Below are 16641 nucleotides of genomic sequence, written 5' to 3'. Positions count from 1 at the left end.
CCAATTCACAGTTCTTCTCTGAACTTCAAGCCCTCAGTTGAATAAAACAACCAACGAACCAACCAACCAAACAAACCCCTAAACTTCAACATGTCCAATACTGAACTTATGATTCTCATCAAAGTGGTCTATAAATGCTCTGTTTCTTTGTGAATAGCATCACCATTCCAGTTGCAAGAGCCAGAAAAATAGGAGTCATCATACTCTCCTCCTTTTTCCTCACCACCCATATCTGGTGCATCACTGAGTCCTGTTGATATAACCTCCAAAATAGCTCTTGGATCTACTACTCTCTTCACCTCCAAAGGTGATCATCACCTTTTCCCTGGAGCTCTGCAGCAATCTTCAGCTTGGTCTCCCTGCATCCATTTTGACCTCCCTCCAACCTAGTCCTTCACATTACAGCTACAGCGGCCTTTTCAAACACGTGCTCATGCTTAAAATTTGCTTGCCGCTGCTCCTAGAATAAAGACCAAAATAAGGCCTTCCCCCAACTCTTAGCAATCCATTTCCTTGAGCTTGAATGGGCTGTGCTCCACCCCAACTCAAGACTTGTGCACTTGCCGTTACTCATGGCCCTTGTCATCCTTCAGATCTCAGCTTAACCGTCATTCCCTGGGAAAGCCTCTCCAAACTTCCTAATTAGGTCAAGTCTCTCTGCTATAGGATCATAGAGAAGTCTGTGCCTTTTCTTCAGGGCACTTTTCTGCTTATAGGCTGTAAGATCTACGAAAACAGAGAGCTAGTATCTCCTACAACATAACGCCAGGCACATAGTAAGTGTACACTATACAGTTGTTGAATGGCTCAATCAATGTATAAACTTCAAAGAAGTGTGGCCGATGATGAATGTGGACCCAGTCCCAGAGAGAACATAAATTATGGCCGTGACCCACCTGCACGGTCCAGCAGCCTGGACCGCAAGGCTCGTTGCTCCTCCCAGTAGCTCCGCCCCTTGGGTCCTGCCCCTCCCTGCTGAATCGTGGGGAGGGGCATAGAGGTCGCATGACGTGACAGCAGCCGGCCGCTGATTGGGTTTCCAGGCGTGCTGGCTAGGAAAGGGGGCGTGTCCGCATGCGCTGATTGGCTGGCGGGAAGCTGCTGGGCGGGCGGCGGCGGCGGCGCGGGGGCGGGCACTGGTAGGGACGGGACTGGGCTGGGCGGGGAGGGATGTAGCTGCGGGTAGGATGGGTCATCGCTGCCGGCTTCGGTGAGACTCGCTCGCGTGGACCGCCCGCGGCGGGCCCGCAGTGGCCGCGGCGGCATGAAGGGCGCTCTGGGGAGTCCTGTGGCCGCGGCCGCCGCAGGCGCCGCGATGCAGGAGAGTTTCGGCTGCGTCGTGGCCAACCGCTTCCACCAGCTGCTAGACGACGAGTCGGACCCGTTCGACATCCTGCGCGAGGCCGAGCGCCGACGCCAGCAGCAGCTGCAGCGCAAGAGGCGCGACGAAGCGGCGGGGGCGGCGGCCGGGGCTGGCAACCGCGGCGGCAGGAGCCCGGCTGGGGCCTCGGGCCACAGACCCGGCGCGGGCGGCGGCCGGAGGGAGTCTCAGAAGGAGCGCAAGAGCCTCCCGGCCCCCGGCGCGCAGCAGCCAGACAGCCCAGGGGGCGGCCCTCAGCCGCCCGGTACGCGCGCTCCGCCCGGCACCTAGATGCCCCCGGGTGGGCGCGGTGGGCGGGAGGGGAAGGAGAATGGGGTCATGGAGGTCACCTCTCCTCAGCAGCCCCACGACCTCCTACTACGAGACTGGGATCACTGGAATCTGTTCCAGAAAGGGGGAGGGGGCTCCGGGAAGAGTTGGCTGGAGTTGAGGGTCCCTGTGGCCGAGGAGGGTGGGAAAAGAGGACGGGGTGGGGGGGGGGTGTCATGCCCCTTCTGGCCTTTCCCAGTCCCTTCTGGGGGCGAAGGAGAGTGCAGGCTTGGAGTAGGGGGTTTCAGAACGCTGAAACTGAGGCTTTACAAGTTGGGCAAAGTTGAGGGATATTTCTGGGTTGGTGTGTGGGGGCGAACACTGAGGTCGCTGCCCCGGGGCTCTCAGAGCTAGAACTAGCAGGGACATTCTCCATCCTGCAGCCCAACCTCTGCAAGATTCGCGTCGGGAGGCAAAAAGTAGTGTGGTGGGAAGGAGGGAGGGGAGCGCCTTTTAGGGAGAATGGAGGAGGGCGCACGCGGACCCTGGGGGTGGTGGCGAGAGCCCGGGGTGTGTGAAGGATCGCCGGGGTGAGGGGCTGGGGCCTCTGTGATAGAGGGAAGTCCTGGGTGACCTCGGGGGCGGGCTGTGACGTCAGGGCCGCGAGCAGAATGCGGCGGGGGTGGACGCGGGGTCCCCGGCGGCGCCTTCCAAGCTCTGTGCCTTCACCCATCCATCCCCCTTACGGAGCTTCCAGCAGTCATCCCGCACGAGTTTTCAATATAGCAGGCAGCATTGATGGGTTGTGTAACTTGTCATTAACTCAGGCTGCTTTAAGAAAAGCGTTTTTAATTAACCTTTTCAACAAGAATATTCAAAGCTCCCCACTCCCTGCTTAGCCAGAACGGCAAGTACAAAGCTTGGTGTACTACTCTCTGCATCTAGGGACGGAGGGTGCTTAAGAGTCTTCTCACCTGAACTGCATCAGTGGCAAAGCCTACAAGTTTCCACCTGTGTTTCCTCTGTTTTTCAAAAATAAGACAGTGGTCCTAAGGTTTCCGTAAAAAGAATGTTAAGATGTATAATTCGACCACTCCATCCAGTGTTTGGCAGTGTATTCAACTTGGCTTTACTGACTTGGTCCTTGCTTGATAAAAATTGTGCAGCCCAGCCCTGAGAGAATAACACCTGATTTGAGTGTTGGGGCTTTGACTCCTGCAACTAGGTAATGTTTACCTTTATCTGTGGAAAGTTCAATCCAGCATTATCTCTTGAAAATCAGAAAATTAAGTCACTATAATAAACATATTGAAAATTATTTAAAATGCTATTGGATATCCCAAGACTCCTTGGTAGGCCAGTACATTTATGAGCCTATTTAAACAGTGAGTGAGACTTGAGGTATTTTGTACATTTTGCATTATGTTCTATCTTTTCTTCTAAATCTATTTAGATAAATATCATAGTAATAAGAGAATTGGGAAAGGCTAAGCTTTATTTTTTAACAAGTGAAAATATGTATTTTAATGTGAAACTGAATTTAGTTTTCTATGTCCATGTATTGCTTTTTAACCTTTTTACTATTAAAAATGTCATGCATTTTTGTTATAAAAATTTTAAACAATTCAAAAGTGTATGAAGTAAAGTGAAAATCCTGTATTTTTCTTACTTTTAACACCTTGCATTTACATACATAATTGCACAGAGCTACTTTTTTTCTAAATTTACATGATATAAACTGGGTTGTAACCTGCATTTAGCGTTATGATCTAGTACAGTTCTAACTTGCTAAACTAATAAACTTAGCACTGTAATCTAGTACATTTATAACTTTTTTTCTGTCAATTGTTTATGATCCAAGTGATCTGGCTTTTGAGATCTATATTAAAGAATTTTAGTTAGTTTTGTAGTTAAAATGGAAATTTTGTAATTCTAGTTCTTTTTCAAGCATGTTATTTCAGGAGCAAACAGCTCATTAATTTCCGTTTATGTAGTTACTGTGCTAAATTTATCTGTAATGGGTGTTAGAGAGCTACTCTCTCAAGGTTTTGTAGCCCTAATTGATATGGACTGTACTTTTCTAACACTCAAAATTTTTAATTTAGTTAGAATATTATAAATGAATGCTTAGTGTAGACACGAATCAAAGTCAAAACAAGTTTGACATATAATGGAAACATTAATCTCAAAAGGATGTGGAAATCATAAGATTTTCCCATAGAAATAGGTTTTTAATGGCCTTCACTATTTAACAATATACAGAGACCCTTGGATGAGCCTTGCTCAAAAAAATTCGTTCTTGAAGTCTTCAGAGGCTGTTTCAGCTTTGCTTTTCCTGGCCTTTCAGAACTAATCTCTGAGTCAAAGCTCAAATTTATTTGGGGGAAATCTCACTGTAAATTTTATTGTATTCTAAATTTATTCACAATAAATTTTATTGTCCCTTCATGTGGGCTTGGGGTTACATCAGTGATCAGACTGCATATGCCAGCCTTTTATTGGAAAGGGCTAGTAAAATTCAGTGTTTGCATATCCACTTGGAGCCGCTGATCTAGCACAGAAAAACTAGGTTCAGTTGCATTCTTGAATCCCTTAGTAGTAAATTGTGGGAAAAACTGGACCCCTATTGTCTTTGTTTTTTGGATTTTGGTAGGAAAAGGAAATGTTTGCAGGGTATTGATAATTATTCTAATAAGTTGCCAGTTATATTTAATGGTTTTCAACTTATACACAGAAGCTTTGGAAGAAGCTTTAGTATAAAGTATGCAGCAAATGTCATTTTAAATTTTGAATGATGAATTCCAAATTTAATTGATAAAATTTTTAAAATAACCTTGAAAGCAGAAAGAAGGTGGGAATAAGCTCCTAAGTAATTCTGTAGTTGAGTGGAGATATTTTTTTTTAATTACACGTTATGAATAGGAAATTTGAAACTGTATTAAAATAACTTTTTACATTGAGGGAAAAGTATTGAAAAGTATTGTTACTGTTGATGTTCTTGCTGTTATGTCATGGTCTAATATAGTTTTCAACTTGTTAGGTAGTTAACTTTCACAATAACATTTTCTACCTTACATTTTAAATGCCTCTTCCAAATTGGATCTTTCTTAGTAACGTGTGTGCGCTCGGATCTGGCATTGCATACTCCTGGGCAGTTGGGCACCAGTGTCAGTCTCTGTTTCTGCAATAAAAGCATAATGCTCTGTTTATGATAACATCTTTCCTATATCCTAAACATGTCACAAGCTCAGATTGTGGCTTCAGGAAGCAAATCAGATTTAAGCATTTCCTAGGTTATGGGACATTAACTTACGATTGAACTTAGATCTGTTGTGCAATAGTTCACATTTCAAAAAAATACTTTGTTAGCTAACAAGTAATAAATTGCACAGTTTTGTGTTACTGGTGTCACGACATGATTTTTGCTTTAAAATGAGATTAGTAACGTATTGGAACTATGTTAATATTTACATGTGCCTAGTTTATAAAGATTAGATAGAAAATATTAAGTGGGATAATAGGAGAATACATGTAAACATATATTTCTTAAGAGTCACAAGTATCTGCCTAAGTAGAAGAGGAACCCAGTAGTTTAAAAAAATACTCATTAACTCAAGTACATTTAATATTTTTATAGCCATACAATAAATGTGAAGGGTGACATACCAAGAAAAATCTAAAATTTTCTACTAAAATGAAAATTGTACATAATGTTTGAGATGGAGACCTAGTAAATGTATCCAAAGAAAAGATGAACACACATTTTTGGAAGATGATTTAAGAAGTAACAAAGTTCTTCACAATATATTCACCAAATATTAGTTGCCTTAAGACATAGACCCTGCTGAAAAATTTTAAAGCGTCAAAACCGAGAGGAGTAAAAAGAGAACAGAGAAGGCTGAAGTGCCCCACCCCTACCTCCTCAGTGCTGGCCGCTCCATGGAGGGGAGATGCCCCTTCAAGTGCTGGCCAGCCCTTGCATGAGTTGGCAAATACCAGCTTGGCCTCATATCTGAGAAGTGTGATCATAAATGTGTAAATCCCATCAAAGAGCAGGAAAATCTGTTTTCAAATGAGAACGATATAATGGTACAAACTATTTAAAAATGAAAACTTTATTAGCCAATGAATGATAAACTATAGTTGGGATTCTCAAAATATGTTCTGGAATACAGGGTAGTTATCCTTTAATTTTCTGGAAGGAACTTAGCTACCATGTTTTGATAAAGCTGCTCTTGTGAAATGTAGTTGATAATATATCTCCGTAGCTATCACAGAGTCATTGTAAAATATCTGTAATTGTAAGTTAGTTGGTATAGTTTATCTTATCATACTTTCTAGGACATAGGGGGTTCAATGGTAATGTCAAAGTTTTATTAAAAGACGACTCTGGGCAGTAGTAGTATCAGCAACTTTTTTTCTTCTCTGAACTTTTCCAAACTTCCCAAATTTTCCTATGACACTGATTTCTAGAAAAGTAAAATTTAAAAGTACCTGTAATAATGTGCTGCTGCAGACCTTGTGTTCTAGCTCTCCCCTTTGATTTCTCCCTGTCAGGCCAGAAACGAACTTCCAGAAGAGGCGAGCAGCAAGGATGGAGTGAGAGCCGGGGGACAGAGGTGACGCTTGATAGAGCAGAGCGGAGATCCTACAGGGAATATCGACCCTATGAGACGGAGAGGCAGGCCGACTTTACACCTGAGAAGTTTACAGATGAAAAGTAAGTACTGCAGACCTCGGCCTGGAGGGTTGGGGGAACCAGAAGGATTTTCAGAGGACTACTAGCCTTTGCAACCTTTTTGTGGTGCCAGTCCTGGGAATATTTTGCCAATTTAAGTACCAAATCATACTACCTTAGGTAACACGTGAAGCACCTTCCATTTATCTCATAGATGACCTTAAGTCTTGGTTCAGGAAATCATTACACAATGAAAAATGGATTACTTATTGGTAACTATGAAAAGCATTCTTATAACAAACTATATAGGAGTATGCTAAACTGATTAAATTTTCTTTTGAAATTTAGGCCAGGGATATAATTATGTTCTTGATTTAGCAATACTAATTTGGGCTACTAATGAATTTAAACAAATTCCTAGCCCCATGTCAGGTCAATAGGTTATCGTGATGAAATTGGACAAAATAACTGATAAAATATGTGACACCAGTTTAAGGCTCCCATGCCGTCTCTAGAAAGTGCTCTGACCTGGAAGATGGTCTCAGGCTGGTGCAGCCTGACACCCTTCTGAGTAATGTGGCATGTGGGCTATCATGCCCACCTATACACAGAAAGCAGTTCTTAGTGTCTTACGCTTGGCACTAACAAGATGGATGCTTGCTGCCTCAAGTTTTTAATTATTAAACCTGCATAGCACTGGGTTTAGATTAAAACAAAACAACTTGTGAATCATGTTTAAAGGAAAAGAAAGTTAAAAAGGCTAAAAAAGACTAGAATAGTGTACAGTTTAATGTCAAGGGAGCCGTTATTCCCAAAGTCTTTCAACTTCTTGACTACCTATTCCACTACACATTCAAAACAGAGATGGTATATCTGCCACCATGTTAGAGGATGAGGGCTAGAGAAAGGCTTAATTCTGCTTTTTTGGGTGATTAGTTCAAATTTGCTATGTAACAGCCGCAGTCTGCTTGCTTACAGAAAGCCTTCTGGATCAGAGCTGCTTATTTTGGGAAGCATTTGTGTATTTTTTTCCTTCACTGCAGGGATTTATTCTGTGGAAATACAGAAATTATAACTCATGTTTCCAGCTTTTTTAGTAGCAAAATTATGAGTTTTTTTAAAAGGATAAGTCTTTATATGTTACCATGAAAAAAACTGCCTATTAAGGGATGCCTATTTTGGATACAGAAAGTTTTAAGAATTATGTAAGGAATTCCCATATACCCTCATCCAGATTCTCCAATAACATTTTACCACATTTGCTTTATCATAGCCCTCCCTCACTCTCTCCTTCTCTTTCTCCTCTCTCTCTTTCTCTCTGTCACACACACACACACACACACACACACACACACACACACATACACACACACACACACCCCTCTTTTTTCCTTGGCATTTGAGAGTAAGGTGCAGGAATGTCTCTTTATCCCTAAATACTTTAAATATATTTCCTAAAAACATGGTACAATTATCAAACTCATTAACATTGATACAATATTATTATCTAATTCTCTAAATTATGTAATCTACAGACTACTCAAATTGCACCAATTGTCCTAATAATATCCTTCTAGCAGAAGAAAAACAATTTTGGTTCAGGATCCAGTCCAGGAATGTGCATTGCATTTAGTCTTCTTTAATTTAAAATAGCTCTTTAGTCTTTCATTTATTTATGGATTTGACATTATTTAAGAGTATGGACCAGTTATTTTGTACAACAGCCCAGAATTTGAGTTTGCCTGCTCAAATTCTTAATGCTCACCAACCTATTAAAAAAGAGGATAAGCTACATGTAGAAGAATGAAATTAGAACACTACCTAACACCATCCACAAAAATAAACTCCAAATGGATTAAAGACCTAAATGTAAGACCAGACGCTATAAAACTCTTAGAGGAAAACAGAGGAAAAACACTCTTTGACATAAACCACAGCAAGATCTTTTCTGACCCACCTCCTAGAGTAATGGAAATAAAAACAAAAATAAACAAATGGGACTTAGTTAAACTTAAAAGCTTTTGCACAGCAAAGGAAACCATAAACAAGATGAAAAGACAACCCTTAGAATGGGAGAAAATATTTGCAAATGAAACAACAAAGGATTAATCTCCAAAATATACAAACAGCTTATGGAGCTCAATATCAAAAAAAACAAACAATCCAATTAAAAAATGGCCAGAAGACCTAAATAGACATTTCATCAAGGAAGACATAGAGATGGCCAAGAGGCACATGAAAAGATGCTCAACATCACTAATTACTAGAGAAATGCAGATCAGAACTACAATGAGGTATCACCTCATGTGGTCAGAATGGCTATTATCAAAAAATCTAGAAACAATAAATGCTGGAAAGGGTGTGGTGAAAAGGGAACCCTCCTGCACTGTTGGCGGGAATGTAAATTGATACCACCACTATGGAAAACAGTATGGAGGATCCTTAAAAAACTAAAAATAGAACTACCGTATGACCCAGCAATCCCACTACTGGGCATATACCCTGAGAAAACCATAATTCAAAAAGAGACATGTACCAAAATGTTCATTGCAGCACTATTTACAATAGCCAGGACATAGAGGCAACCTAAATGTCCATTGACAGATGAATGGATAAAGAAGATGTGGCACATATATACAATGCAATATTACTCAACCATAAAAAGAAACGAAATTGAGTTATTTGTAGTGAGGTGGATGGACCTAGAGTCTGTCATACAGAGTGAAGTAAGTCAGAAGAGAAAAATACCATATTCTAACGCATATATACGGAATCTAAAAAAAAAAAAAAAATGGTACTGACAAACCTAGTTGCAGGGCAGGAATAAAGATGTAGACATAGAGAACAGACTTGAGGACATGGGTTGGGAGGGGGAAGCTGGGGCGAAGTGAGGGTAGCATCGACATATATACACTACCGAGTGTGAAATAGTTAGCTAGTGGGAAGCAGCAGCATAGCACAGGGAGATCAGCTCGGTGCTTTGTGATGACCTAGAGGGGTGGGATAGGTAGGGTGGGAGGGAGGCCCAAGTGGGAGGGGATATGGGGCCATATGTGTACATATGGCTGATTCACTTTTGTGTACAACAGAAACTAACACAGTACTGTGAAGCAATTATACTCCAATAAAGATCTATTTAAAAACAAAGAGAATATATTTTATAAGAAGGGGATTATAAAGAAGCAATTGAGCATATATTTAATTGGGGGTGGGGTAAACCTGTGGGATAAAGAAAAATGATTTAAGGGATTAAAATAGACTAGAACACAGGGTTATTTTTAGGGTCAGCTTCAGTTACTATTATATTATTAATGAATTCGTTATTTTATCAGTATCTGATCTAGATTTCATGTAAATTTAGACCCGATTTTGACTATTGGCATTATTTTCCATATAGAGTTTTATGCTTCATTTCTTCACAGTTTTTAGGTAGACTTCTTTTCTTTTACGGCCCTGTCCAACTTCCTGGTTAAGAACTTACTGTTACTTTTCGTTTGTCATTGTTTTAGAGCTCTGCTTTAGATATTTACTGTAATGTGGAATCAGATTCTACAACAGTCTCTATTTAAAATTTTGGTTTTGGTCTGGGGAGGTGGGAGACAGAAAAGCCAGCTTGGAGAATTGATTTAAGATGATGTTTCTTGAAAGAGACTGGCATAAAGTTAATGATTGGCGCTTCTGTATTTCTTTATCTTTTTGAGTAAGGAGAATTGTGAGTTTTGTATCTTTTTATCGGTGATTGTATAGTAGCTTTTTAATGTAACATTTTCAGCCTGTTTCAGTAGACTGGAACACACCTCTAGTTCTGGTGTTTGAGCCACTAATGTCACTAGATTTCAATAAGCAATTTGTTGCTTTAAATGTTTTTAAAAGCCTTGACAAATTAAAAAACATAATTTATCTTATTAAACTAGGATTTAACAATGAAAAAGATGAGGCCCTTCCTGCAAAAGCTTTGAGTCTGGTGAAGGAGAGACAAGTCCTCATAAAAAGTGACAGTGACCAGATGGTAGCAGAGAATGGATGTGAGGAGAAGCAGGTGGTCAGGCCCTGGATCCAGTGGGTGTGGCAGGGAAAGAGTGAGAAAAGGCAGATTCTTGGCTTGGACACTTCCACGTTGTGAGTTAGGGACTGTAGTAGGAGCAAGGGGTCAGTGTTGGTCATGTATCTTCAGGGCCATGGGGTGACATAGGGGGATGTCCAGGAAGTAACTGGCTTTGTGGCCTGAAATCAGAGAGACCCCCAAATGAGAGACACAGGGTCACGTGAAGGGGCCATGTAGCATTAGCATAGGGACGAGGACGATGTGTACAGGAGGTGGGGAGTCAGGAATGCTGGTGCTCTTAAGGACAAATGGGTAGGTATCCAGAAGATGAGATATCCAAGACATGTTCCATGAAAAAGGCAAGGTGTAGAACCTTTCCCTATATGTGACTCTGCAGTGTCTGCCTCTGAGAAGTGGAATTGTGTGGCCAAGAAGCAAGAGGAGTACCTTGTGAATGTTTGGGTATTACCTATTTCAAAAATCATTTTATAAGGATGAGCAGGGAAAGAGAAGCCAGAAAGGGCAGAGGAAAATTAGTGGTTGGCAGTGTCAAATGATGCATAAGGGTCAGATGACCTAGAGACAAAAGTTGCTATTGGATTTAACAACAAAGACGTCATCTTCAGCTATCTTCCTCATCTGTGGGCACTAGTTGTAATTAAACGACTGTACGTGAAGGGCTCAGAACAGTGCTAGAGATAGTATGTGCTCAGTAAATTTAACTATTAATTTTTTTATTCAAGACACACGATTCTTTCCAATATACTGTAGCCATAATGTCCTTCTAGAATTTTTTTTTAATCAAAAAAAGCCTTAGCTCTTTAATGCAATTCACTGCTTTTTATTATACTCATCTCTTCCAAGACCAGTTGACAGGTTTGATCGAGACAGACCACTGAGAGGTCGTGGAGGCCCAAGAGGGGGCATGCGAAGCAGAGGCAGAGGTGGTCCTGGGAACAGAGCTTTTGACGGTTTTGACCAGAGAGGGAAACGAGAATTTGAGAGATACAGTGGGAATGATAAAATGTAAGTTTCTTTGTAAATGGCTATTTTCCCTTTAAGATCTTGGTGTGAATCTGTTGTGTGTTAATATTTAGTTGACTTTATACTAGTATGCAGTTATTCCTAAGGGGGCTGATCCTGGGACAGTTTTTATGATCAACTTTTCTGATTTGGAGATTGACTGGAGACCAGCTTCCAGTTTGAGGGAATATTCTTTCTTTTTCTAGAGCAATCAGAACTGAAGACAACACGGGTGGATATGGAGTTCGCACCTGGGGATCAGGTAAAGATACCAGGTATGGTGCAAATGTGTACCTTCTGTGAACCTACAATTAAGTGGAAATATCTGGATCTTTATTTACCTGTCTTGAAAATTATGTCCTCTGTGTTATGCTTGCCATTCTTTATACTTGTGTGCTTTACGTAGCGATTGAATTTAGGCTTTTGTTTCATGAGATAACTTTTTAAAACAGTTTTGCTATGTTGCGGTTAGATTTGAAACTGCTTTCAAAATTCTTTTATTTTATCTTATTTTAGCCAAGCAAATTGTATATTTGCTGATGCCCCAAGCACATGGCACTGTATATTTGCATATGCCTCAGAATGCTTTTTAAATTCCTGGATATTCTATACTTTATTTTTCTGTGACTTTCCAAAGTTTTTGTATACATTGCCTCTTTTTTTTTTTAATAAGTTTATTTATGTATTTATTTATTTTTGGCTGCGTTGGGTCTTCGTTGCTGCGTGCAGGCTTTCTCTAGTTGCGGCGAGCGGGGGCTACTCTTTGTTGCGGTGCGCGGGCTTTTCATTGTGGCTTCTCTTGTTGCAAAGCATGGGCTCTAGGCGCACGGGCTTCAGTAGTTGTGGCACACGGGCTCAGTAGTTATGGCTCGTGGGCTCTAGAGCGCAGGCTCAGTAGTTGTGGCACACGGGCTTAGTTGTTCCGCAGCATGTGGGATCTTCCCAGACCAGGGACTGAGCCCGTGTCCCCTGCATTGGCAGGTGGATTCTTAACCACTGCGCCACCAGGGAAGTCCCTGCATCTTGATTTTATAAAATCATTTGCAGATGAAAGCTCAATGACAAGTTTCACCTGAGGTTCAAATTTGACATTTCTCAGGCTTTATGATATCTCAGATCTGTGCCAGTTTTGCTACTTAGGGGAGGTACTTGGTTCTGCTATTTCTGTCATTTCAGGGCTGCAGGGAAGTACGAGGAATGGGTTGCTCCAGGATGTGTTGCAGGGAAGGCTTTACACAAGTTTGAAGGCTTGAGGGGATCCAGACTTCCACTTTTTTTCTTTTGAAGAATATAGGCTCTTTACATAAACTTATTTTTCTTAAATTTTTATCCTTAAAAACAAATGTACAAAATGAGATCAAATGTAAAATTAAATTTACTACCATTGCACATCTGTGTTGTCCTTGAAAAGAAACTTGTTGAATGTTTGTCAATCTAGGGTTCTATAGAATCTCAAATACAGACTTTTTCATTTTGTTTTATTTTACTGTAATAGTATATTTTTAAAAAGTAATATAGGCACTTTCTGCATCATCTGATTTACTAGCTTATTTAATACTACCACCCCATTTCAGTTTGCATTTGAGTTTAAAATCATTTTGGCTCCAAGTGATTACTTACTCTAAGAGGTAATTATTGACCTTGGAACATGAAGAAGTGACCACATGTGCTCCTGGCAGATGGTATGTCCCAATGTTAAAATGAAACGTGCCCCATGGCATTCATTTTGGATTGGTTTGTGAGTTATAAAGTCAAAGCTCTTAGGTGGTCATAATGTGTAATTGGAAGTTCTTTTGTAGAATAAGACTTTAATTTCTTATTTAATACATTGAGATTTTGATTTGCCACCATGGTATAGTGCAGCTGAGTTATGATTAATGAGAAAACAGCAGAGGTGAGCCTAACAATAAGTGATGTGTTCGTGGCTGACAAGGGCGAGTGCTGCACCACGCATTGGAGGTGTGAAGGTTTTGCTGTAGTTTAGTATTCCTGTTTGAAGACATTGGCAGTATAACCAGATCTAAGGACAAGATGCTTTCAAAATGGTGTGACTGAGCCATTTCCATTGTTATTGGTTTTCTTCAAGAGTTTGACTGTTAGTACCTGTGCTGAAAATAGAATTTTCTCCATTTGTGATAATTTTAAAAGTGTAATATCAGATATTATTTTCTTGTTACTAACTGGAATAGACACCCATAAATGCAGTTTTTAATAATACTGCCTTCCAACTTTTATTGTGAAGAGCCAATATGTAGTAATCAAGCAACACTGGATTAAATCTGTTCACTGTCATAGATTTGGTTAAGTATGAAGTCTGATTGAATTTGAACTAGTTAACAAAGCCTTGAGGTGTTTAAAATTGTTTTGTAACCATACTTGTGCAAACAGGCATTTTCTACATAAGTATAACTGAAGTCAAAATATAGGCATGGGCCCTGGAGCTTTATCTTTCTTCTAATAAATCCAACATTGGTGATTTACTTTCAACAAAATAATAAAATTTGTCAAAATAAATTGTTGCTAATCTTGAAACTTGTTCTGTAGTTTTGGTCATATGGTTCTATAAGCTATGGTTCTATTGAGCTATAAGCACAAAATTAGTTTTATGTTTATTCATAAAATAATTTAGGTCAATACAGGAGGGAGGTCTGTGATTTTTCTTCTAAATTGATTGACAGGTTTAAGAATTGCTGGTCTCTTTGTTTTGTATTTTGCTTCTTTTTTCTTCCCCTATATAGTTATAGCCCTTTTATGATTTTTAATTGTTGAAAGCTATGAACTGTCAGTGAATCCATGTTTTTTATCCCCTTGGTTTATGACATGGCCAAGGGAATAAAGAGAAAGTTGGAGTAATACAGCACTGCCACTGCTGCTAGACTCCTGGATGCTAAAAACTCCCATGACCCACGAGGGTCAGGCTGATGTGTAGAGGCTGCTTTTGTTAGAGGACTTCAGTCAGACAGAGCAGCAGGGATGTCCTTCCAAACAGGGAGAACATTTGATTTAGGACCTTTTTTAAAAGTAAAAATTATTTATTCAAATTTTGTGTTGGAAAACTGAGTTTTTTTTAAAGTTGATAACAATGGCTTTGAGTTGAGAATTAAAATATTTTTAATGTAAAAACTCTATTCTTTTATTATAGTTCAATTTATGTTTACTTAAAAAAAACCTGATTTTATGAAGATTTTTCCTGAACTGGGGATGAAAAAGTGCTGGGTTCTGAATGTAGAGTGTAAAATATTTCTATTATATTGACCAATTTTAGCATTTTCCTGAGAATGAAATTTCTTTTGCTGGTACTTTTTTAAAAGTAATGTTTGGATAGGATTAATGTCAACATAAAAAAATTAAGATTATGTATTTAAAATTCAAATTGTTTTTCACTGTGCTGTAATTTCTAATCTGCAGATTATGTATTTAGATGTGATGGTATGTAAATTGATGTTTCAAAGCCTTATTTTTCTGGTATGGTTATCACCAGCTTGTTTGTAATCCTACACATTCCTTTTTGTGGAATGTTTCCACTTTCTTGCCATTTTCTAAAGTTTGAAATGGCATATTCTTAACTATTTTAAGTCATTTAACACTAACAGGTTGAAAATTTTTATGGCCCCTGTTAATATTTGGAATTTCCTAGGATAATAAGAGTTTTGAATAATTGTTCTGGTCCTTTACAATCTGTTTTTAATTTTAGGCCATTCATGGAAACTTGTATTTCTCAAAGTACTTTTCACACTTTTGGAAATAATTTATATGGATTAGCAATTAAGAGCATTTTTCTTCCTCTTGTTTATTTTGATGTGGGTTACCTGTATGTACATCTTAATTCCTTGAGGGATGTTTACTTAAGAAAAAGGACATTGAAATGTGGTTTTTTTCTATCTTGAATATGTAAGGGCATTGATGTAAACAGATCTGTGTGACTAGAGTGGTTCTTGCTGCTTTGCAGTGACATGGACCCGACTGCCCCCATGGAAGAGACCACAGTGGTGGAGGAGTCCCTGGGCCCCCTGGAGGAGGAATCTCCAGCCAAGTGGGTATTTCATTCATTTTACCCATTGGGTTGTTGGTGGTTTTCTTAAAGATTTATAAGAGGTCTTCATAGAATAGGAAGCTCAGCCTTTCATCATATCACAGAGGGTTATCTTCTTAATGTGTTAATGAATAATCAAACTAATTAATAGTTCAAATCATCTAATGAATGATTATTAATGATAATTAATGGGTTGAATTCAAGTATTCTGTCCTGTGCCTACAACTTATTTTCCATCAGCAGCCTGTACTGTGACTAGTCTCTCTCTCATCAGGACCCCCATCTTTTGTCCCTTTATTCTCTCCCGGTCCCTCCTTCCTCTTTTCTTCATGGAGCTTAGTTCCCTGCTCCATCTGTAGCACCCTTGCCAAGGCTTTAAACTCCCTTGCCCCTTGGGTCTATGAGTACGTTGCTAGCAAATGCACCCACCTCCTGGACAACCGGTAGCCATCTGCCTTCTTTCTGCCTGCATCCACAGGCTGAGCACTGCAAGATACTCAGCAGGACTGATGGGAACCCCTGTAAATTCCCGATCACCACATTCTGAACTGAGCCCTCAACACCGCCCAGCAATACCCATTTCTTGGATTCGCTCTTTCCCCCACCCACTACAATGACTGGCTCAGTCCTTCCTGTCCCCTCAGAGCCCTGACATTGCCCCCCACTTTCCCCTTCTTCCATCCTTACGACACCCACACCTCCTCTTTCGTTTTCTGGGTACAACTTGGCCTCCTTTGTCACAGAGAAATTACACCACTCTCAGAGGTGCAAACCTGCCTGCACCTGCCTCCTGGGCTTCTTCCCTTGTGGTAAAATAGAGGCACCATCCCTCCACCAGCCGCTCCAGCGTTTGGATCTTATTTCCTACTGACTTCAGAGAAATCTCACTATCAGTTAGCTCCTTCGTTTTTAGGCATACTCACTTCCTTCTTCCCATCTCTGGTCTTCTTATCAACATTTTACCTGCGCTCAATCTCTCCTGTTTTAAGCCTCTTGTTGCCCCTACATTCACATTCAGCTGCCTTTTTCGGGGTTATGTGCATTCTTTCTTCATTTCCTCCCCTTCACTTCATCCTTGCTTCACTCCAGGTCTGGCTTTCTCCTCATTGCCCTTCTGAAACAATCACCACATGTCTCCAGACCTAACAGATGTTTCGGTCTGCATCTTTCTTGACCTCTCAGAACATGTGACTTTACAGGCATACCTCAGAGATATTGTGGGGTTTGATTCC

The 16641-nt window shown here is 40.4% G+C and overlaps 1 protein-coding gene across 2 annotated transcripts in view; it reads left to right on the top strand.

Moving 5' to 3' along the window:
* Positions 1-1167: 1167 nt before the first annotated feature.
* The window catches only part of HABP4 (hyaluronan binding protein 4), a 35603-nt gene continuing 20129 nt past the window's right edge, over positions 1168-16641 (top strand). For both annotated transcript variants that reach the window (XM_057549090.1, XM_057549089.1), the window contains exons 1-5: positions 1168-1625; positions 6188-6350; positions 11218-11379; positions 11583-11651; positions 15326-15409. In XM_057549090.1, coding sequence (XP_057405073.1) covers positions 1265-1625; positions 6188-6350; positions 11218-11379; positions 11583-11651; positions 15326-15409 — 839 coding nt within the window. In that variant the 5' untranslated portion in view covers positions 1168-1264. The remainder of the gene's footprint in view (positions 1626-6187; positions 6351-11217; positions 11380-11582; positions 11652-15325; positions 15410-16641) is intronic.

Source organism: Balaenoptera acutorostrata, chromosome 6 (genome assembly GCF_949987535.1).
Source record: "Balaenoptera acutorostrata chromosome 6, mBalAcu1.1, whole genome shotgun sequence".
NCBI classification, from domain to species: domain Eukaryota; kingdom Metazoa; phylum Chordata; class Mammalia; order Artiodactyla; family Balaenopteridae; genus Balaenoptera; species Balaenoptera acutorostrata.
The sequence above is the reverse complement of the archived record's forward strand: the minus strand, read 5'-3'. Positions and strand labels throughout refer to the sequence as shown.